The 22,009-nt window shown below is 32.1% G+C and overlaps 4 protein-coding genes across 5 annotated transcripts in view; 1 reads left to right on the top strand and 3 right to left on the bottom strand.

Annotated features, from left to right (window-relative positions):
* The window catches only part of Nompc (no mechanoreceptor potential C), an 84,043-nt gene extending 79,168 nt beyond the window's left edge, over nucleotides 1–4,875 (top strand). The window contains exons 12-15 of one of the 2 annotated variants that reach the window (XM_083053543.1): nucleotides 3,483–3,610; nucleotides 3,696–3,844; nucleotides 4,095–4,260; nucleotides 4,461–4,875. In XM_083053543.1, the coding sequence (XP_082909669.1) occupies nucleotides 3,483–3,610; nucleotides 3,696–3,844; nucleotides 4,095–4,260; nucleotides 4,461–4,673 (656 nt within the window). In that variant the 3' untranslated portion in view covers nucleotides 4,674–4,875. Of the gene's footprint in view, nucleotides 1–865; nucleotides 1,134–1,248; nucleotides 2,014–3,482; nucleotides 3,611–3,695; nucleotides 3,845–4,094; nucleotides 4,261–4,460 lie in introns of those variants that run through there. The other variant, XR_014426761.1, reaches the window with a different exon arrangement.
* Shu (inactive peptidyl-prolyl cis-trans isomerase shutdown) lies at nucleotides 4,811–9,592 on the bottom strand. Its single transcript, XM_083052606.1, has 10 exons — nucleotides 9,319–9,592; nucleotides 8,983–9,223; nucleotides 8,328–8,788; nucleotides 8,047–8,235; nucleotides 7,857–7,968; nucleotides 7,478–7,774; nucleotides 6,462–6,555; nucleotides 5,909–6,348; nucleotides 5,240–5,591; nucleotides 4,811–5,158 (listed from the first exon to the last, which is right to left on the bottom strand). The coding sequence occupies exons 1-10, from the start codon at nucleotides 9,363–9,365 to the stop codon at nucleotides 4,938–4,940; spliced, it is 2,454 nt and encodes an 817-aa protein (XP_082908732.1). The 5' UTR covers nucleotides 9,366–9,592; the 3' UTR covers nucleotides 4,811–4,937.
* Nucleotides 9,593–10,387: 795 nt separating this feature from the next.
* Nucleotides 10,388–13,637, bottom strand: LOC145944893 (odorant receptor 10-like). Its single transcript, XM_083053553.1, has 7 exons — nucleotides 13,536–13,637; nucleotides 12,832–13,101; nucleotides 12,261–12,729; nucleotides 11,572–11,671; nucleotides 11,181–11,303; nucleotides 10,685–10,840; nucleotides 10,388–10,508 (listed from the first exon to the last, which is right to left on the bottom strand). The coding sequence occupies exons 1-7, from the start codon at nucleotides 13,564–13,566 to the stop codon at nucleotides 10,458–10,460; spliced, it is 1,200 nt and encodes a 399-aa protein (XP_082909679.1). The 5' UTR covers nucleotides 13,567–13,637; the 3' UTR covers nucleotides 10,388–10,457.
* A 969-nt stretch (nucleotides 13,638–14,606) lies between these two features.
* LOC145944544 (odorant receptor 43a-like) lies at nucleotides 14,607–17,736 on the bottom strand. The gene is made up of 7 exons (XM_083052933.1): nucleotides 17,705–17,736; nucleotides 17,056–17,325; nucleotides 16,215–16,683; nucleotides 15,704–15,803; nucleotides 15,287–15,406; nucleotides 14,904–15,059; nucleotides 14,607–14,764 (listed from the first exon to the last, which is right to left on the bottom strand). Exons 1-7 carry the CDS (start codon nucleotides 17,733–17,735, stop codon nucleotides 14,714–14,716), a joined length of 1,197 nt encoding a protein of 398 aa, XP_082909059.1. The 5' UTR covers nucleotide 17,736; the 3' UTR covers nucleotides 14,607–14,713.
* Between the last annotated feature and the right edge of the window lie 4,273 nt (nucleotides 17,737–22,009).

Genomic DNA, 22,009 nt, shown 5'->3' with positions numbered 1-22,009 from the left:
GCGAGACCATCCATAAAGGATCGATCCTTGCGCGATCCGGCGCGATCATCTGCCTAGCATTTTAAAAGCAGCTAAGTAAGTAAATTCCCGACGTGATTCGTGAATCTCGTAGGAACGCATAATTGATGTTGTTTGTCAGATATGAGTATGAACCAATTTTGTCGACACATCATATCCTTCTCAGTCACGCGGCATGACCGGATGATGCCTGCGAATGTCAAATCCCCGCCACATCCGCTCGCTCGATGCTTCATTGAATGTTGGATCATTCATTCGCGACACCATAATTTTCCTAGCGTACCTTGTAGGATGCAGAATCTCGATCGACTCGTTGCGATACAATTTTTTTTAAAGCCTCTTATCGTAAACATTAATTTTAAGTTAAATATGAAACTTAACTAAAAAAATCAATTAATTTTTTTCTATAAAAACAAATGAAGAGGATTAAGACTCTATTGTTAACTTTAATTAATGTTTACGCGGACGGTCACATAATAATAATATTATTGATAAAGGTATCTCAATTTTCAGATGTTTTTTGCATATTAAGGATAATTGCACGTAACATACATCACAATATCCTAGTCCCTCTTATGTCTCATGCGCTTAAAATTAGAAACCGTTTCGTTAGAAAAAAATGCGTTTTTCTTAGGACGCTTGAACCTTTTCTAACAACAGAACCAAAGAGTTCATGTGAATTACAGCAAGCATATATCTTGTATGGCTTGAAATCGATTTATTTCGCGACATTTGAAGTAGTTAGCAACGTTAGCATGTATTTAAACAATGGAAGAGAACTTTGCATACGTTTGCGCGCATTTACACGAGACATCTTTTACGAGACACGTTATTAACACGTTTACAGTCAGGATAAGTCCCATATACGTGGTCGAGTTGTTGTTCTTCGCCATCTTCGGTCAAACGACACACGAACAATTCAAGGAAGAACTTAACCAGCCCGAGTGGACGAAGGTCCTCTTCAAGCTCGCCTTCGGCATTTACATGTTGGTGTCGGTGGTGGTGCTTATTAATCTCTTGATCGCCATGATGAGCGATACCTATCAGCGGATACAAGCTCAATCGGACATCGAGTGGAAGTACGGATTGAGCAAGCTTGTTCGAAACATGGTAAGGTAAGAAGAAAAGAAACAATTCTAGAGGAAAAAAAGACAGTAAGAAAAGGAACTATTTGTTGCACGTCATCTCTATCGCACTCACTAATCGATCCGTATATTTGATATGTAACAGGACCACCACGGCACCTTCCCCGCTGAATCTCATGTCTACATGGATCACGTACTTATGCAAGCTCTGCAAGAAACGCTTCTCCAAGAAATCACAACGACCCTCTCTGCTGCACCTGATGACCGGTACTCGCATGTCACCTCGTTCTAGAATGGGGGCAAAATGGCTGTCCAAAGTGAAGGGCAGACAAATAGGACACAAGGACAGTGTCAATTTATCGGTCACTCGTCTGAGTCCACTCGGCAGCCAATTGTCCTTCGGTAACACTGTCAAGATCGACAATGTTGTCGACTGGGATGTCGTCAGACGCAAGTACAGGGATCTCTACGGCGAGGAGGTCGAGGAAAAGTCGGTCGAAGAGAACAAGGAGTCGACGGAGACGAATCCGCTAGCGGCCTTGGAAGGATCGAACGACAACGACAAATCGAAGCTGCTTGGTGCTTGAACGTTGAAGGAAAAGGTCGCAGAAGGAGATATATATCTCGCGGTAGAAAGAGAAAAGGATTTTCGCTTTTGCGAATCCGCCGCTTAAATACGCTGCCAAATCGCATGCATCAACTTGTACATATCACCGTATCGCGTACAATCACGTGAAGGCCTTTGTCAATACCTTTGAAATAAAACGCCTAGTTCGATCTCGTCTCGCTTGTACAATTATTATTAATTAGCGAAAACCCGCTCCTTGTGATCCATAGTCTAATCGATTGCCTGTACCACGTTTTAGAGACTACCATGGGGAGTAGGAATCGTTCTACGTCACGTTTGACGGTTAGTCTCTCTCATTAACATTATTAATTATACATTATAAATCTTTCTCCCACCTGGAATGTTTTATCGATATTATGTACATACATATGTATTTTTATATAAATATAGCGCAATATTATGTAATGCGATTCTCTTGCAATGCGATGCACGCACCGATCATTATATGCCTGCATCATATTGCTCACGATATTTTCGTGTAATATATATATCGACGCGCTCGGTATACACATATATAGGATGTGTATCCCATACATAGGGCTGCGAAGTCGCGATATCACGTTAAAACTGCCTTCGAAGCTCACATCATTATATACATACACATAAACTTGACGTGTAGCATGTATATTCGCTGATACATACGTTGATTGTGAAGTTGAACCAAGTTGTACGGTGCCTATACTGGATTCACCTCTCGATCATAGCACATTGTAAAGTTCAGCCAGCACGCATCATCAAAATGTATACCCTGTAAAAAGTAGTTGAATTAAAATGAATTCTCGAAGGGGTTCATTTCTGTACCTAATGAATACATAAGCTTTAAAATCAAACTTTAGTTTAGAAATTTTTAATTTGCTTTTTATCGCTTTTCTATCTGCATACAAATCATTTTAGATCGCATGTGAAATCAAGAAATTAAGTATTCTATTTATTTTTAGCTATAGAAATTGATTTCCTTTCAAGTTTTGATTGTCGAATATCATGAAAATAAAATGAAAGAGAAGATTTATAGAGAAAGAAAAAGGAAATTCGAGAATTTTAGAACCCATACGATTTACGATTTTTAAGAGTTCTTAATATTTTACAGAAAAAAATTTCTTCGTCGATTCTTCTTAATTTCCCTATTTTATGCAGGGTGCATAAAAGCGAATCAAAATGCAGTTCTCATATTGCAAGCCGTATTCATCGCATTCATCTTAATACTTCAAAATCTTTTCTCACCGATGTGTCAAATATAAACACCTTCGCAATTTATTATTCATTGTCAGTGTTTACTGTCATCGAAATCTATACTGTGCTGATCATCTCATCGCATGTTTTAAATTTTACAAAGTTCGCTGATTTTTCTTCTGATTGATCAATTTTTATTAAAAAAATGAATAACACAGTTGACTATCGTCAGCATGAATCTTTACAGAATTTAATAGCCCAAGAACTGTAAATACATATATATTTATTATACGATTTTTCTGCTTATAACCAGAATGAGACGACGAATAGATAATAGTAACACATGATTTTTATTTCGTATCAGAACAGTGCGAAATTTGCAACTATAAATGCAATATATAGCTACTACTGAGAAGCTACTAATTATAAACACCTACCAAACTCGGTTGTACTATACCACTATATTAGCATAGGATTCAATCTATGATTTTTAATAACATAAGCTCTATATATATGACAAGTAAGATTAATTTATCGATAAGACTAATTTAATTGATTGATCTTTTCCTCTGTTTGCACAGTGAAAGTTAGTGCGATCGATATCACGGAGAATCTTTTCTTCGCTATTTTCGGCAAAAAAGACACTGACGACTTTGCAATTACATACAGAAACAATCAGCAGCCAAAGTGGACGGTTTATTTTTTCAAGGTGAAGAATCAATATTACATTATACATTATCTGCCAACAAATTTATGTACCTGTATATAACAAATAATTATTTTTGTTTCTACAGGTCTCATTCTCTTTATACATGCTCGTCAGCGTTATAGTATTGATTAATTTATTAATTGCCATGATGAGCGATACGTATCACAAGGTGATATCACAGAGTGATATCGAATGGAAGTATGGTCTCAGCAAACTAGTACGTAAGATGCAAAAGTAAGTTTCTACATTTCCACAAAATTTTCTCTTTTTCTCTTAAAGACTATTTTAAAAATAAAAATTAAGATTTTGTCATTTCTAATTATAGAGCGGTAATTAAATTCTCTCCTCCCCTTTAATTTCCAACTTTTTAATCAGAGGGAGAAAAATTCCATAGAAAATTTAAAGTGCATAATTTTTTATGCACTCACCGTGAATTTGAAAATCTTTATATATAATATTATCGTGTCGATATTGTTTTTTCAAGAACGAGAACTGCGCCAGCCCCGTTAAATCTCATTACCACATGGGCCGAGTATTTGAAGAGTGTTTATATGAGGAGACGAATTGCAAAGGAAAAGATTGGCAGATCCCGTGGATATATGGAACCCGATATGCATCAAAGTTACTTTCCGAAATATCCACTTTCCGCTGTACGTAAATATATTATCGTACTTATTAATTCAATTCATAATCATTGGATGTTTTAAATTATAATTTACTAATTAATGTATTTACGGATATCATTGTACATTCCAAAGTTTTACATACGTATTTCCAGTCATCTTTGATGATGTGCAATTTATAAATAATTTCAGGTACTTATATATCTATTTTTTTCTTGTCTTTTTAGAATAATAGAATACCATTACCACGAACGAAGGACAGCGTTAATTTTGCATTACTTCAATCGAGTCCGGCTAACAGTCAAAGTTCCTTGAGTCACACTTCGAGAATAGACAACGTCGTCGACTGGGATACAGTTCGTCGAAAGTATCGCATGCAGTTCTGCAGTGAAATGGAGAAACCGTCCGATGGAGTTGCAAGGCTTGCTGGAATGGCTTAAACAATAAAATCTACGCAACATATACGTGCAATTTTCAATAGACATCGTTTCTTTTTATTACGGTTTTATTTTATATCGCAACGCGTATTTGTGCAGTAGGTATATATCATATAAGTAGAATACTTTCTATACTCTTTTATACGTTTCTCTGCGATATATTGCTATATAATTGTAATAAAAAAAATATATATATATGTATACATATACGTGTCATAAGTAAACATGCAAAGTTACATATCTCTAAACGTGTCCGACACCTTCGTTTTATATCTCGCCTTTTCCAAACGGCGGTTCTGCGTTCGTTTCCAGATAATAAGTGCCTCGAGTATCAGTACTGATAAATTCACCCATCAAAGCGGTATTGTTATTGTTGCATTTATCAAGCTGGAAATCTATCCAATTGGAGCATTGTACAGCGAGAAAGCCATCAGGATGTACGATAGACTCTGCGAAAAATTGGTGCGATCTACCATGACTACAGTATTCTGAAAATGCAAATTGGATCAGTTCTGTCACACATTATAAAGCTTTAAATATAAGCTGCGAATATGTTGACGACATCGTACGGGATGTAAGTACTGGACATCCGGGTTGTCTGAATGTTCCGCCGTTCGGATAAAAATCCGCGTGTCCGATGGGTCTGAGGATGCCCAGACCACCGGCACAAGTGTGTATAATATCGACGAAATTGGCGTCCGCAGAATCCAGCCGCTCTTCTGCATCTTTCAGATAAGGTGCTTCGAACGCTGGCCCAGCCGGATCAAGCCCGGTGATTCGACCGAGTTTCCCCGATAAATAATTACCGATGTATCCGGCTACGTGGGCGCCTAAACTATGACCCAGTACATGGACATCAGCGTAAGAGACTTCAGCCTCTGATTCGAGAAATTCTATAAACGCAGCCACGTATTCTCCTACCTGCAAACACAAATTTTGTGTGTAAAAGTAAATGTATTATGAATCGAGGACATTTTCATAACTTTGCGATATTAATTTTTATTTTAATATATACATTATGAATTAATTTATTATTGGTATTCATATTATAATTTGTATATTAGAAAGAAAAATTGTTTCTATTGTAGTACGATTCGCGTGATTAATTCTTAATTTATATACATTTTACGATTACACATATGTACGCAATATCTTTAAAATTATAATTTCGAAAATTAGAATTTGTTTTTGTCGATCTGTTAATTATTTTTCTTTTATATGAAAAAACTATCGTTCACCTGGCGAGTAAGTTTGACGGATGTTAGATATTCTTTGGTTGAACCGGCGGACCAATTCACGCAAATAACGTTGTAATCTCCAACGCTAAGATAATTCCGTCGAATGTTATGTAGCCAGAAAGTATTTCCATTCTCTATCCATCCGTGAACGATGATCTTGGTTGGCCATATAGAATTAAATGGTGAATCCTTTAGTTTTGCAGTATCGCCCACTCGTAGAGAAACAGATTGCTCTTTATTATCCTTTGTGTAAAGCTCATAATTCATATCTTCTGCTTTCAAATCTGAATCGATGATATTGCCGATCACCGCGTGATCGTTTGAAATGACCGATGTCGGGTTCAGAAAGATCTCCAGAAGACTTTCTTCGGGGTGGAAGTCTTGGAAGTTTTGAATCGATGGCCGATGACTCGGTAAATCAGCTGTATTAACAGATACATCTAAAAACACCAATGAATAATGAAAATATGGACAACACTCTCATCTCTATTTGTAACTAAATCAATTGTATTTTCGATTATAAAATTGAAACCAGATATAAAAATCAGATTACTTAGGAGCAAAGTTATGAAGAACGTTGCGATAAGAAACATTGTCCTTTTTTGAAATTGCGTCGCGAAGTTTTTCTTATATATCTCGATGTTACATCAGCGGAAGCTTCTTTATATTGCTCGATCCATTATATCTTATTACCAACTCCGAACAAGAAATACATAATGAGGATTGCTCCACGAACTTCCGGCGTTTGTTTACTCTACTTAAGTATATCGAAATAGTGTGTATCACATATATAGATTGATATTGTTCCATATACTATCTTACGTTTTAACATCGAACAATATAAACAATTATATTTTCGCAAAAGTACTTTATTAATAATTATATAAAAATAAAGTACAAAAATATCGCATTTTATCATATTTTAACTAACTTATGATATATTTTAATGCTAGAGAGTTGTCATTCAATTTTCTTTGATGACATAAAACTCCCTATGACATGTCATATTAAAATCTCTGAAATATAATGCAAGTAATATTGCATGCATCATTTATTTCTTTTTTAATTTCCTTTATTTTATAAAAAATATTTAATACAAAAACTTAAATTCTATTTTTGTCTGTAAAGAAACTTAATTATTATATTTTTCCATTGGCAGAGATTTTATAAGTAAAATAATATAAGATTATCAAAATTAAATTTAAAAGATAGAAAACTAATATTTAATCTTTGGAGATATATATGACTGCATATTGAAATTGCAACATTAAGCGTTATTAAGGATATAAAACATTAAAAATACTAGGAACCACTTTCTTATAAAGAGACTTGTTTATCTCGCATGAATTATTCTGTAAATCTTTCCAATAGCTTCCTGTAACTCATCGAAAAACTTGAGCATTGCGAGATGTTGACCAAATAATCAAGTAAAACTAAAGATTCGCTCAAAAAATCTTATAATAGTAATACTGGTATTATTACAGTAGTATTATTACAACGTATAATAGTCTAACATAGTACTGAAAATTCCATGATGTTGCAATTTTAATAAACAAGAACTTATTTAGTTCTACTCTTTTGAATGTACACAGTTTCTCTGTCATATCTTGAAGATGTAACTATAATCAATCCTGATATAGCAGCTTCTTCACGTACGATTTGATATTCTTCTTCTGTGAGGCCTTCAGGAAGAGAGTGTCTTGTTACATCGTTACTACTATCGATAATGGTTTCACATAATTCACGGATGGTTTTTCGGAATTCATTAATTTTTATTTGTTTATTTGTTTGTTCTTCTCCAGACTTCAAGCAATTTTTCCACAAGCGTTTCTCAATTTCCAGATGTTCACGCTGTTTCACATTCGTCTATTTGTAAAGAAGATATTAATAATATCTTACATATATTAGTATATTAAAAGAAACATATTTTGAAAAATCTTCAACTTACTAGCTGAATTGTCTGTCTAATAGTTTCATTATGCGGCTGCAATGCATAAGCTTTTTGCAACTGTTTCATTGCGTCAGTATATTCTCCAAGGCTCAACAAAGCTTTTCCAAAACTAGAAGAAAAAATGATTTTAATCCTGATTTTTATTTAATACATGATTAATCTAAATGTTGTATCAATATTCACATACTTGTAATAACTTTTAGATGATGGTATCGGTACTCGTCTACAATAAATGCAGGCAAGACGTGGTAACTCTAGTTTGTTATAACATACTCCAAGATTAGTATAAGCCTTTGAAAGCAATTCATTCATTTCATTTTCCTCCGAACTATCTTTCAATTGCACATTTTCTAAGCAATCAATAATTTTTTTATATCTGTAAGAAGATATACAGGTATAATCATATTATATATATAATTGCACACAAATTTTATAATATAAGCATTATAAAATAATATAATTATTTACTTTCGAACTGCTAGTTTGACATTAAACTTTGTGAAACTATCCTTAGCAGCCGTAAGCATATGTGTCACAGGCTCTACCACATTCTTAAACAACTGCCTCTCTTCTGCTTTAAGATTTTGATAATTATCTGCAGCACCATCATCAATATAATCAATTAAATGGAGAACAAATACCACTTCCTCGTTTGGTGGAATACGTGGCGGACAGCCAAGAGCTTTATAAGCAAGATCAGGATGTATCAAGAATACTGCTATTTCATGCTTCTGCATAGTACTTATGCCGAGCTCTAAACCAGGTATAATATAGTCTTGGCCTAAACGCATTGTTCTTGGCTTTCCAGAAGAATAAGTTGAATCGAAAGGTTCATCTCTGTCTTCAAAGTATCCGATATAATGAATGGTAATTTGAGCATTAGCAGGTACAACCTGTCCAACACCTTTCTGCTTAACAAATTTCATGACCTAACATAACAAAATTTCATAATTAAAATTATGTTTACAATTTCAGATAAAACTTGCAAAGATGTAACCATTTTGCAAGTTTTATCCCATTTTATTTAATTTTCTTGATATGGCATTCATCTTAATATATCCAAAATATTATATCTCTTTTATGAAAAAGAAATAATTTGTAAGTGATATAAAATCTGATTTACTTTTTTATCTGTGGTTAAACTTGTCATCTTTGCTTTTAACTTCTGAAAACTTATACCACAAAGGGATACAGTTCCACTGTCATCATCTTCATCATCATCTTCAAAACCATTCATGTTTAACATATTTAACATTTCCTCATTGCTGTATTGTACATATGGAGAATATGAAAATTCTTCATCAGCATTATCGAGATACTCTTGTCCTATTTCAAAGGTAACTCCATCGTCACTTATCAAATCCCTGGAACAACAAATATAATCCGAATAAATATGATATAGTCTTGCATAAATGTATCCATGTAAATTCATTATAAATTGATTATAATTCTAATGTACTCGAGTCTGAATCCATTCATCGCAGGATCTGCTATATATTTTGCCATTTTCAAAGTTGAGCAACTCTTCTGAACCACAAAGAAATATCCTTTGGCTTCTCTAAATCTCTCGTCTTTGAGAATACTCTCAAAAAATATATTCGATCGGTTCAATTCTTCTTTCGTTCCTTTTTTTCTCTTGAGTATTCTTTTAAAAATATGTATCTAACCTCTCAAGAAAAATTAATTTCATGAGACAGTCACACGTGCGAACATCGACATGATTCATCCGGTTCGAAAACGTCTAACCGGAAGTGAAATTGTCTCTAGATGTACGACAGAGGTCTCCACTCTCTCTCTTAATCGGCAAGACGTAATATAAATATATGAATGAATGAATGAATATAAAAGATTTTTTTTTTTTTAATATTGCACCAAATTGACAATTCACATCAGGCTTAAAAATCCATTTCGCACATTGTATATATTATATACAGAAATATTTGTATGCACTACACACATTGTATATACATTATATGCAAAATATGGAAAAATTACACCATACAAAATAATGCACAACTGATGAAATTATATATTATTATATATTACACTGTGAGAGAGATTAGTATTCATGGCTAAACTCTCTTGCTTCAAATTTTATTTAACATATATACACTCACAATAAAATATAAGGGATTGAAAGACACAATAAAATATTTTCATATGTATAGCATGTTTTTACTTTAAAATAATAATCAAAATTTATATACATACATTACATTTTATAATATATTCTGCATAAATTTTAGAATTATTATTGTAATTAATATAAACAGAATATCACATGTGTGTGTGTGTGTATGTGTGTATATATATATACTACACGATACAAAACGTTTTTAAGTATGTTATCATATAGATATACTATCAAAACATTTTTATCATAACTATATAATTATTTTATTATTAATTGGTATACATGTAAATAAAATTTTTCGTTTAATAGAATAATTGCACTCTAGAATATTCTAGATTCTAGATCATCACGTAAATGTCAAATGAATAAAATATAAGTATATACTTAAATAATCTTTTCTTTTTGGAGTTGTTTATGATACACTATTTTCGCCATCTGAATTTCTAATCAATATCGCAGAATTATTATCGATTAGCCATCAAAACAGATATGTAACCAGCTGACGTCTTGATTAACTGAAAATGTGCAATGACATATGAGTATATATACGTACAGTGATAACAATGATAATATAAATAATATAAATAATATAAATTATAAATCAAAAGAAAGAGAAAATAAAAAAAATGATCCCCATTGTGCAAGAGTCGCGTTTATGCGGGCAATTAAATTAATTAAAAGGCTGTCTTACGCTGCAAAACATGGACAATGTCATGGGAAATATTCTGCCCGCAGTAATGAGAACAGGTTTTTCAGAACGAATCATTATCATCAACATGTTTCTGGCATCATTTGGCTTTAGTAAATACCATGTATAATTGTACGCCGCAAAATACACTCCTTCGGCCTTGGAAAAAACAATATATAATTCTGTACACTGAGAGAATTTTCTCTTAGAATTTACCCTGAAAATCATGGTAATCGTGGGACAATATGGTATGGAAAGAATTTTATGAGAATTTCTCTGAAGAGAATTTTACTAAACTGCATAATAAAATTAATCAAACATTTTATATGTTTATTATTTTTATTGTGATAAATATTAATCAGAGAAATTCTCATAAAATTCTTTCCATACCATATTGTCCCACGATTACCATGATTTTCAGAGTAAATTCTAAGAGAAAATTCTTTCTGTGTAATCTTATCGAGTATATTAATTACTTGTATTAACAATATGTACTTACTTTGGCTATAAGAATCTCCCCGACCACACAGTATACGCACATGTGAACGAATGTATTAATAAGAATCGAAATAAGCCAACATAATCGCATAAAAGTAACATCGCCACCATTTCCATCAAGGATCTATAGACATGCATTAATTTAATATATGCACGTGTGTGATTTTCAATGCAATTTTTCGATGCTTTTGTTTGTCAAATTTATTTTAATAATCTAATTTATTTTTGTTTTAAATGTATGTATCATTTACACGGAGAATTGAAAGAATCGAGGTCACAAAAGTCTTTTCACCTCGTCTTCGTTTCCGTTGCAACAAAAAATTGTGGACGTTTTATACTACCTGAGATTACAATGTTCAAAAGGATAGCTCTTCTTCCTTTCGGCAACTTACGGAAACTAACAGAAATCCTTGAACGCAAAATAACATAGCGAAATACACTAACAATGCCAGGAGCATCAAGTTGAATGTGTTGTCGATGACATCAACGGACCTACGATGTAAGATATCACATACTGTAACATCGAATACATAGTTTTAGTGTAATGAAATAAATATTTCAAAGACACATTTCCGAGATAAGTATAAATTAGTGTACAAAAACGGCTGCAAACGATGCATTCATTTGACATAATACACCGATACAAAAGTATCGTATTATTGTTATAGACGAGATAATGTAATATTTTTTGATATAAAATTTTGAAACATTGTGAAATTATTATATATGAATATTACATAAAAATTACGTATTTATATTTAATTAAGTTGAGTGTTTGCAAACTATGCTATGATATCGTTTAGAACCGTATCGTTTAATGTTTAATGCAAAAATGCACATAATATAAAATTTGTTTGTTACAAGTTTATACTTATTTTTTATGACACAGTTTGTATTTATTATAACACTATAATTATATAAATAATGTGTATAATAAATTAAAAATATTATTGAAGTATCCTGAATAAATATGTTCGAATTTTTTAAAAATCATATAGCTATATCAGAATAAATATTTCAGCATAATATTTAAATTTTTACACATAAGTATAAATCAGAGTTTTTGAAAATTTAAAACAACCTAATGAGACGTAGGTGATCCTCAATATTGAAGGCTAACGCGGTGCTGAAGTTTTTGAAGTCGTTCAAATTGAGCATTCGCACTTTGAGAATATCCAGTTGAGCGCAAATATGAAATACAAGCAAACCCAAGAAATTATCGACACCCGTATAAGAAATTGCGGCCATCATGATCGCTATTGCTTGAGAAACGAAAAGGATTTCGTAATACGGGCTTTCCGACATGTCTCGCAAGTAATATGTTTGAAATAGAAACGGTCTTGAACCATCTGTGAGATTCGTCAGGTATCTCATCGAGTATCCAAAGATAGGAGGGATGATGAGAATGATAGCTGCAAAACTCATCATGATACATCCGAACATAACGATCGCTTTCGCAATTTTTGCTTGCTTTATCATGGTATTTCGTTCTTGCTCTGTCTTCGTCTTGATCCAATCGTTTATGATCATGTTCATGATCGGTATAAGACCTTCGGAGAAGAAATTTAGAAATTTACGGATGAAATTACTCTTGAGAAATAAATAAAATAAAAATATCGATAAAATATACATTAATATTCATGAAGACTTACTTTCTTTGCGTTGCCACAGAATGACAAATTTCATGACAGTCACCGTAAAGGGTAAAGCGATCTGCAGATTGTCTGCCATCGCCAATATGTCACCCCAGACCTTCACCAATGCGAATAATCCAGGTATAACCGCTGTGATAAACATCGTGATAAAGATAACAAAAGCGCGCAGATTTGCGAAAAATTGTTGTCGACGAGTTAACTTATCGTCCGGCCAGAGACCAATGATCTTCAGAGAAGTCCGATTTACTCCGATCGCCCAATCTAAGTCTACGTAAATTCCATTTTATTTCCTCATTAAATCGCGCATTCTTTGTAACAATTTTTTAATAATTAATTGCCCGAGTAATTAATGATAATTTAAGATGAAAGAATGGTGAAATTTCACGATAAACTTTCCCATATAGATGGTAATGAGACGTATCGAGATGATTAGCGTGCAATTATTTTCATCCCTTAATCTTTAAACGAAATCTTTTGTCCATCCTATCATGTTGTCGAGAAGACATCTCAGATTATTCGCATATAATACAGTTCACCATGAAATCTCACCAATTTTTTATAATATAACAATATATAAAAATATTATACAGGTCCACGTCAATCTCGAATCTCAAATGGCTTACATAAAATGCACTCTTGTCTTATTATGCGTTACGATACAGAATTTGCAAAGATACTGATAAGAATGAAAATATAAAGACCTGCGTATGCCAATTCCTTAGATTTGTCCATGTCCGAGGCTAAACGGAGACTGACATTTTTTTATGAATTTAGCATTCCTCCCTCATTTCTCAGGACGCAGCAATTACGCATGCCCACGGCAAAAGTTTCGAAACCCATGTGCCGTGATGCAAAGTACGGGCATGCATAAATATTTCAAATACCAATGTTCGCAATGTCTTTTATACGTTCGTCTTCTTACGCGTAGTTTGTCGTTCCAAGAATCGAATTCGTATAGCCCTCCTATACAGCATCGCTAAATAGTCTATAAATATCTAAATGAGTGCAACGGCCTCCAATTTTCCCGACGTTTATTATTAATTTATCCTCTCATGTCTTTTCTCACTGAAAACTTGCTCTTTTTTCAACAATTTGAATTTTATGAAACTTAATTGGTCTCTTCTTGAGCAAACTTTAAAAATAAAAAAATTAATATCGCGAAGTTTTACAAGCGTAGAATTTTATACCGCCAAAAGATGTCAACCCGAAATGTAAGATTATTATAAGGAGTGATAAAGAATGAATATACGTGTAGAAGAGAAAACGTGTCGAGCATTTAACATATTACAATGAAAGAGATAATGATATACTACATATAGGATATAAATCATTAATGTGTGTGAGAGATAATATTCATTAACAGTTATTATTGTTTGAAGTGGTGCGATTAATATGTTATGTGAGTAATGAAAAATAATAACTTCAAAACAATTCTAAAATGTAAATTGCTATGTTAAATATGTCTAAGCTATGTGTATAATTTATTAATCTATCATATATATATACAGATATAATGTTAATTTGAAATTTTTATTTTAATTTGTATATCTCTACAATTTGTAGAGAGTCTAAATCAATTAAATAGCTTGAATCGTAAAATTATATATGAGGCAATTTTATATAAAATTAGATATAAAATTTAGATAAATTTAAATAAAATTTAAAATACTCTCAGCGTGAAATATGATGTTTTTTTTATTGCAACTGATTACATATACGAGAATTTCTTTTGCTCGAATTAGCGATACCACTTTATTACGTGACGACACGAATTAATCAATTTTACCCATTAATTAAACGCTGTTTGACAGTGTATTTTTGTTGCTTTATAGAAAGATTGCTTTATATAGAAGATTGTTATCAAGTCAATGTCCAAGTATCATCGATTAGCATGCAATACGGATATATAACCAGCTGACGTCTTGATTAGCTGAAAACAAAATGTAAGAGACTTAGTTTACAAATAAATGTTTACAAGATATTTATATAAAATATATTTTAAAAAATATTTTAATCTAACGCTGTGCAAAAAATTAGGTGAATACTTAAATAAGAACAGGCTATCTTACGCTACAAAACATGGATAACGTCATTGGAAATATTTTTCCAGCGGTAATATAAAGAGGCTTTTCGGTGCGAATCATTATCAACATCAAGCTTCTGGCTTCATTCGGTTTCAGCGTATACCATGCAGAATCATATACCGCGTAAAATAACTCATCACACTGCGTATACATTATTATTATTTAAATAAGTGTTTATTAAGATCTTTCTCATATATGACAAAAATTCACACTATCATCATTACGCGTTAATTGCTGATCTACGCCGTAGTAGACTAAAGTACTAATATCGTTTAATTAAGAAATATAATCGTGGCTGTAGAGATATATGTATAATGGATAAAATCAAACGAAAAAAATCTTTCTTATAGTTAAAAAATGATACTTACTTTTTCAATGAGTATTTCACCAACCACGCAATAAATGCACATATGAACAATCGTATTAATGAGTACTGACACGAGCCAACAAATTCGCACAAAGGAGACGTCATTACTACCATCAATAATCTATACACGTTAATACAATATTTGCACGCGTAATTACATTTACTTTTTTATGTGAGCAATTACATTTTTCTTAGAGTTATAAAAAAATATAAATTGTAATATAAACTCCAGCATGTTCCAAAATAAGATATCACTTATGCGAGGAAGTAGAGAGTGAAAGAGAATTTTGTTGTAGCTTTGTGATAAATATTTATTATATGTACTGTGCGAAATATTGTGCGGTAATAGATATTTCAATCTTCGATTGGATTTTATTTATCAAAAGAATAAGTCTCCTTTCTCTCTCTTGTAACTTACGCTAGTAATCAGAAAGCCTTGAAGACAAAACAATATACCAAAATACACTAACAGTGCCAGGAGCATTAAATTGAACGTTTTGTCAATGACCTGGACAGACCTATAGAAGTACAGCATTCCGTAAAGTGTCAGCCGCTTGATTTTAGTCATACAATAGATTTTTCATGTAACTTTTGTGCTTATGAACAAATCAAGATATATCCTAATATGAACATACATTATATCAAGACTTTAATTTCATTGTAAATTTTTTTCTCAGTTGTATGCGTCTTTAATAAGATATTGTTTATCAGAAAAAAGTTTTAATCTAAATCAGAATACATAAGAAGACACAAATAAACATAAATTGGCTAACGTCAGATTAATGTTGAATCTGAATAATTCATTTTTTGTCTGTTATATAATAATAATCATCAGGAAAAGAGATGGGGAAATGCTCTTTAAGCCGAGAGATTAAATAACAATTCGACCTACGTCAATAGTATTTAGATAAGGAAATTCAATTTGCAACCTGATGAGACGTATGTGATTCCGGACAGTCATGGACAATCCAACACTGAAGTCTTTAAATTCGTCCAAATTGAGCAATCGCTCTTTAAGGATCTCCATTTGGGCGCAGATATGAAAGACGAGCAGTCCCAAAAAATTGTCGATACCCGTGTAAGTACAAGCGCCCATTAGAATGGTCATGGCTTGAGCGCAGAACACGATCTCGAAATATGGCCTCGCCGACACATCGTAAAAATAATACGTTTGCAGTAACAATGGTCGTCCCGGGTCCGTTATGTTGGTCAGATATCTCATGTGATACCCGAAGCACGGCGGGATGATGAGAATAATTATCGCGGAGACCATCATCATGCATCCGAATATGACGAGCATTCTTGCAATTCTCGCCTTTCTTATCATGATGGCACGTTCCTGCTTCGTCTTCTTTCGAGTCCAATCTGCCATGACCATGTTTATGACTGATTCGAAATCTTAAAAGGGATAAAAGCAGTCAAAATGCAGAGCTCGTACGAATTAAATTGTTATTATTATGACTTGGCAAATTAATGAGGGTGTAAATCATTTCATACGATAAACGATGAAGTCCGCGACATAACAGAAATGGCAGAAAAGGATAAGAAGATCGAAAAAGTCTTTTATCAGCTATATTGATCACATATTTAAAAAATGTCGCGAAATTATTATATGGAAATAAATGACAAGTAAGGAATCATATTTTAAAGAAATTGTGGAAATAAAAAAATATTTAACTTTCTTTGGGAAGAGAGGAACAGAGGGGAAGAGTTTAAACATATTAGTTATTCTACTAAGCATTTTACTTCGCAATAAGCATTGACCTCTACCTTCTTTACGAAGCCACATGATGATTACTTTTATGGCACAAACTAAGAACGGTAGCATAATTTGCAAATTGTCTATTATAGCCAACATGTCGCCCCACACTCTCACTAACGAGAATATCGAAGGTAATACTTGTATGAGAACCAAGAATACGAAAATGAAGAAAGAGCGGATCTTTGCCCAGACTTTTTGTCGATGGCTTAATTTCTCGTCAGGCCACAAACCAACTATCTTTAGAATAAAACGATTCATTCCAATGGCCCAGTCTAAATCTATATGATTATTGTAAAAATTATATCCTTAATAAATGTTTATATGAATGTAACTCATTTCTTATTTCAGATTGTGATATTAAATTTATCTTTTTTCTGCATAAATAACAAAGCGCAATACACGTAAAATTACAAATATGCATAAATCGGCATAAATTTATACTTATTTGTTCACTATACAGAATATTTTGTTATTTATATCAATTCGCATTAGAATAATTTTTCGAATATGTATAGCTAATAATTGAAAGAAAAAATATTTTTTTAAAGAAATATCCTTCTTTTATCATTTATAATACATATCACAAATTTATGATATATTTGCAAAACAAAATATCCTTTATTAATCCTTATTATCGACAAAAACAATTGACCACACCTGCGTATTCATCATATTCAGAGTTGTCCATATTCGATAGTAAATGAAGACTGACATATTATTTCTCTTTTTCGTCTAATCGCCCTTACTTTTTAAAAAAAGATAATAAAAGATAATTGTAAGTTCATGACAAAACTTTTGAAAGCAATAAGTATAAGATGCAAAAGTATAGGATCTCATAAATATATTAGAGATATATTACAATTGGCCTATCCTTTTAATTCTAACGAGTCTAACTATTAGAAGTTTTTGATCAAGTAAATGAATTCATAGTTTTTCTCTATTTCTCTAACTTCACGTTTATAAATTTCTAAATGAGCCAAATGTTCCTTCGTGTTTTGCTCTTTATTATTAATTTATTCTCTCTTCTGCTTTTTGTCGAAGCGCATCTTTTTCCAGACTGTCTTTTCCTTGAATTTTACGAAACCTAAACATTAAGGGAATAATACAATAGTGCAAAAAATGAACGCCTATACAGCGTCTCGACAAGTAGTTTTACGAACGATGCATTAGTAATAATGCATTGTTATAGCAACGTGAAAAAAACACTGAATAATAAGACGATAAGGTAAAGAGATATTACGAAGATTAAATGAAACATTTCAGTCATCAAACAGACATATTTCAGTTATAATGCGAATATTAGCGTTTTGCGGTGAAATGTGCAATTGACGTATTATAAATGAAATAAAATCGACATGTCATTTAACATCAAATGAGTATTGAATTTATTAAAAGGAGGAAGAAGAACGAAAAAATAATTGAAAAGAATATATATTGTGTATATAACGAAACGATCTAAATATTATATAAAACATATTAAAATAGATCGACAATAATATTTAATTTAAAAATATATGTGAGAAAGTTGTATGAAGCACAAAGAGGATTGGAATATTATTGAAAAGGTAAATAGTTTATTTACAATACACTAGAACAATACACAAGCGCGCGCAATGCGCGCACTATTCTTCAATTTTATAAAAAAAAGAATGATAAAGTTTGTTTAAACTTAATTAATATTTTCTGACAGAAATAAGCTGATTAAAGAGTAAATTTGTTAAATAAATTTAAAAAAAGAATATGTTATAAAAATTAAATAATAATGTTATAAATAATATGTTATATTAATCGAGGAATGGCGCGCGCTTGTGTTGTTCTAATTTAAACAAACTTTATATTATATAAAAGCAAGACAAGCGAGCGCTAAGCTCGCGCCATTCTTCGATTTTGTAGATAAAAGAATGATATTTTTATATAAAGTTTGTTTAAACTTCATTAATATTTTTTGATAGAAATCAGCTGATTAAAGCGTTAATTTGTTAATTAAATCTTAAAAAAATAGTATGTAATAAGAATTATAAAATAATATGTTTTAAATAAAATGTTATAGTACTTTAAACTCAATTAATATTTCTTGACAAAAATCAGCTGAAAATAGTGCGCCGTTAGGGGTCAGCGGCTTTAAAATTATAATTTTCAATATTTTAAAACGAGCCATAAATTAATCTCTTAAATATTTCAACATTACATTGTTTGCACAATATGATGGTACCATCAGCATACCAGCCTACAAACTTTTTGATCTAATATACGTAAAATGAATCCGCGCCGTATGGGGTGCGAGGTTTAAAAATTTTAATTTTCAATTGTTTAAAGCGAGCCAAAAATTAATTTATTATATATTTTAAAAGTACATTGTCTGCACATTATGATGGTACCATCAGCATACTAGCGTACAAACTTTTTGATCTAATATACGTAATATAATTGTGCGCCGTATGGGATCCGCGGTTAACAAATTTTAATTTTCAATTGTTTAAAGCGGGCCAAAAATTAATCTATTATATATTTTAACAGTACTAGAACACTAAAAAGCGCGCGCTTCGCGCGCCATTTATATCCTTCAACTATACAATATAAGCTGCGATCGAGAATGTGCTACTAATATGGAAAAAAGATAGAATGATGTTTCGAATTAATCCTAGCGCATTCTCGATCCACAGCTTGTACGTTAATTACATATTATACAACAATTATAATATTTATCTTCTCATCTTTTGGTACCACGCAGACACCAGCGTACAAATATTTTAATATGATAAACATAAAATAAGGATGCGTCGCATAGAGTCAGCGGCAAAAAAGTATCCAATTCTAATATTTTAAGACGAGCCAAAAATTCATCGATGATACATTTTAATAGTACATTGATTATAGAATCATTTGGTACCAAACAGACACCAGCCTACAAATTTTTTAATATGATATACATAAAATAAGGATGCGTCGCATAGGGTCAGCAGCAAAAAAGTATAAATTTCTAATATTTTAAGACGAGCCAAAAATTAATCGATTATCCATTTTAATAGTCCATTGATTACAGAATCTTTTGGTTCCAAGCAGACACCAGCGTACAAACTTTTTCATTTGATATTCATATAATAAGGATGCGTCGCATAGGATCAGCGGCAAAAAAGTATTAGTTTCTAATATTTTAAGACGAGCCAAAAATTCATCGATTATGCATTTTAATGGTCCATTGATTACAGAATCTTTTGGTATCAAGCAGACACCAGCGTACAAACTTTTTCATTTGATATTCATAAAATGAGGATGCGTCGCATAGAGTCAGCGGCAAAAAAGTATCAGTTTCTAATATTTTAAGACGAGCCAAAAATTCATCGATTATGCATTTTAATAGTCCATTAATTACAGAATCTTTTGGTTCCAAGCAGACACCAGCGTACAAACTTTTTCATTTGATATACATAAAATAAGGATGCGTCGCTTAGGGTCAGCGACAAAAAAGTATCAATTTCTAATATTTTAAGACGAGCCAAAAATTCATCGATTATACATTTTAATAGTACATTAATTACAGAATCTTTTGGTACCAAGCAGACACCAGCGTACAAACTTTTTCATTTGATATTCATAAAATAAGGATGCGTCGCATAGGGTCAGCGACAAAAAAGTATTAGTTTTTAATATTTTAAGACGAGCCAAAAATTCATCGATTATACATTTTAATAGTCCATTGATTAGAGAATCTTTTGGTACCAAGCAGACACCAGCGTACAAACTTTTTCATTTAATATACATATAATAAGGATGCGTCGCATAGGGTCAGCGGCAAAAAAGTATCAGTTTCTAATATTTTAAGACGAGCCAAAAATTCATCGATTATGCATTTTAATAGTCCATTGATTACAGAATCTTTTGGTATCAAGCAGACACCAGCGTACAAACTTTTTCATTTGATATTCATAAAATAAGGATGCGTCGCATAGGGTCAGCGGCAAAAAGTATTAGTTTCTAATATTTTAAGACGAGCCAAAAATTAATCGATTATCCATTTTAATAGTCCATTGATTACAGAATCTTTTGGTTCCAAGCAGACACCAGCGTACAAACTTTTTCATTTGATATTCACATAATAAGGATGCGTCGCATAGGATCAGCGGCAAAAAAGTATTAGTTTCTAATATTTTAAGACGAGCCAAAAATTCATCGATTATGCATTTTAATGGTCCATTGATTACAGAATCTTTTGGTATCAAGCAGACACCAGCGTACAAACTTTTTCATTTGATATTCATAAAATGAGGATGCGTCGCATAGAGTCAGCGGCAAAAAAGTATCAGTTTCTAATATTTTAAGACGAGCCAAAAATTCATCGATTATGCATTTTAATAGTCCATTGATTACAGAATCTTTTGGTTCCAAGCAGACACCAGCGTACAAACTTTTTCATTTGATATACATAAAATAATGATGCGTCGCTTAGGGTCAGCGACAAAAAAGGATCAATTTCTAATATTTTAAGACGAGCCAAAAATTCATCGATTATACATTTTAATAGTACATTAATTACAGAATCTTTTGGTACCAAGCAGACACCAGCGTACAAACTATTTCATTTGATATTCATAAAATAAGGATGCGTCGCATAAAGTAAGCGACAAAAAAGTATCAGTTTCTAATATTTTAAGACGAGCCAAAAATTCATCGATTATGCATTTTAATAGTCCATTGATTACAGAATCTTTTGGTACCAAGCAGACACCAGCGTACAAACTTTTTCATTTGATATTCATAAAATAAGGATGCGTCGCATAGGGTCAGCGGCAAAAAAGTATTAGTTTCTAATATTTTAAGACGAGCCAAAAATTAATCGATTATACATTTTAATAGTCCATTGATTACAGAATCTTTTGGTTCCAAGCAGACACCAGCGTACAAACTTTTTCATTTGATATTCATAAAATAAGGATGCGTCGCATAGGGTCAGCGACAAAAAAG

This window comes from Prenolepis imparis, unplaced genomic scaffold (genome assembly GCF_030444845.1).
Source record: "Prenolepis imparis isolate NDT839.2.m4 unplaced genomic scaffold, iyPreImpa1.0 SCAF_13, whole genome shotgun sequence".
Taxonomy (NCBI): Eukaryota; Metazoa; Arthropoda; class Insecta; order Hymenoptera; family Formicidae; genus Prenolepis; species Prenolepis imparis.
This window is presented reverse-complemented; position numbering and strand designations above follow the sequence as displayed.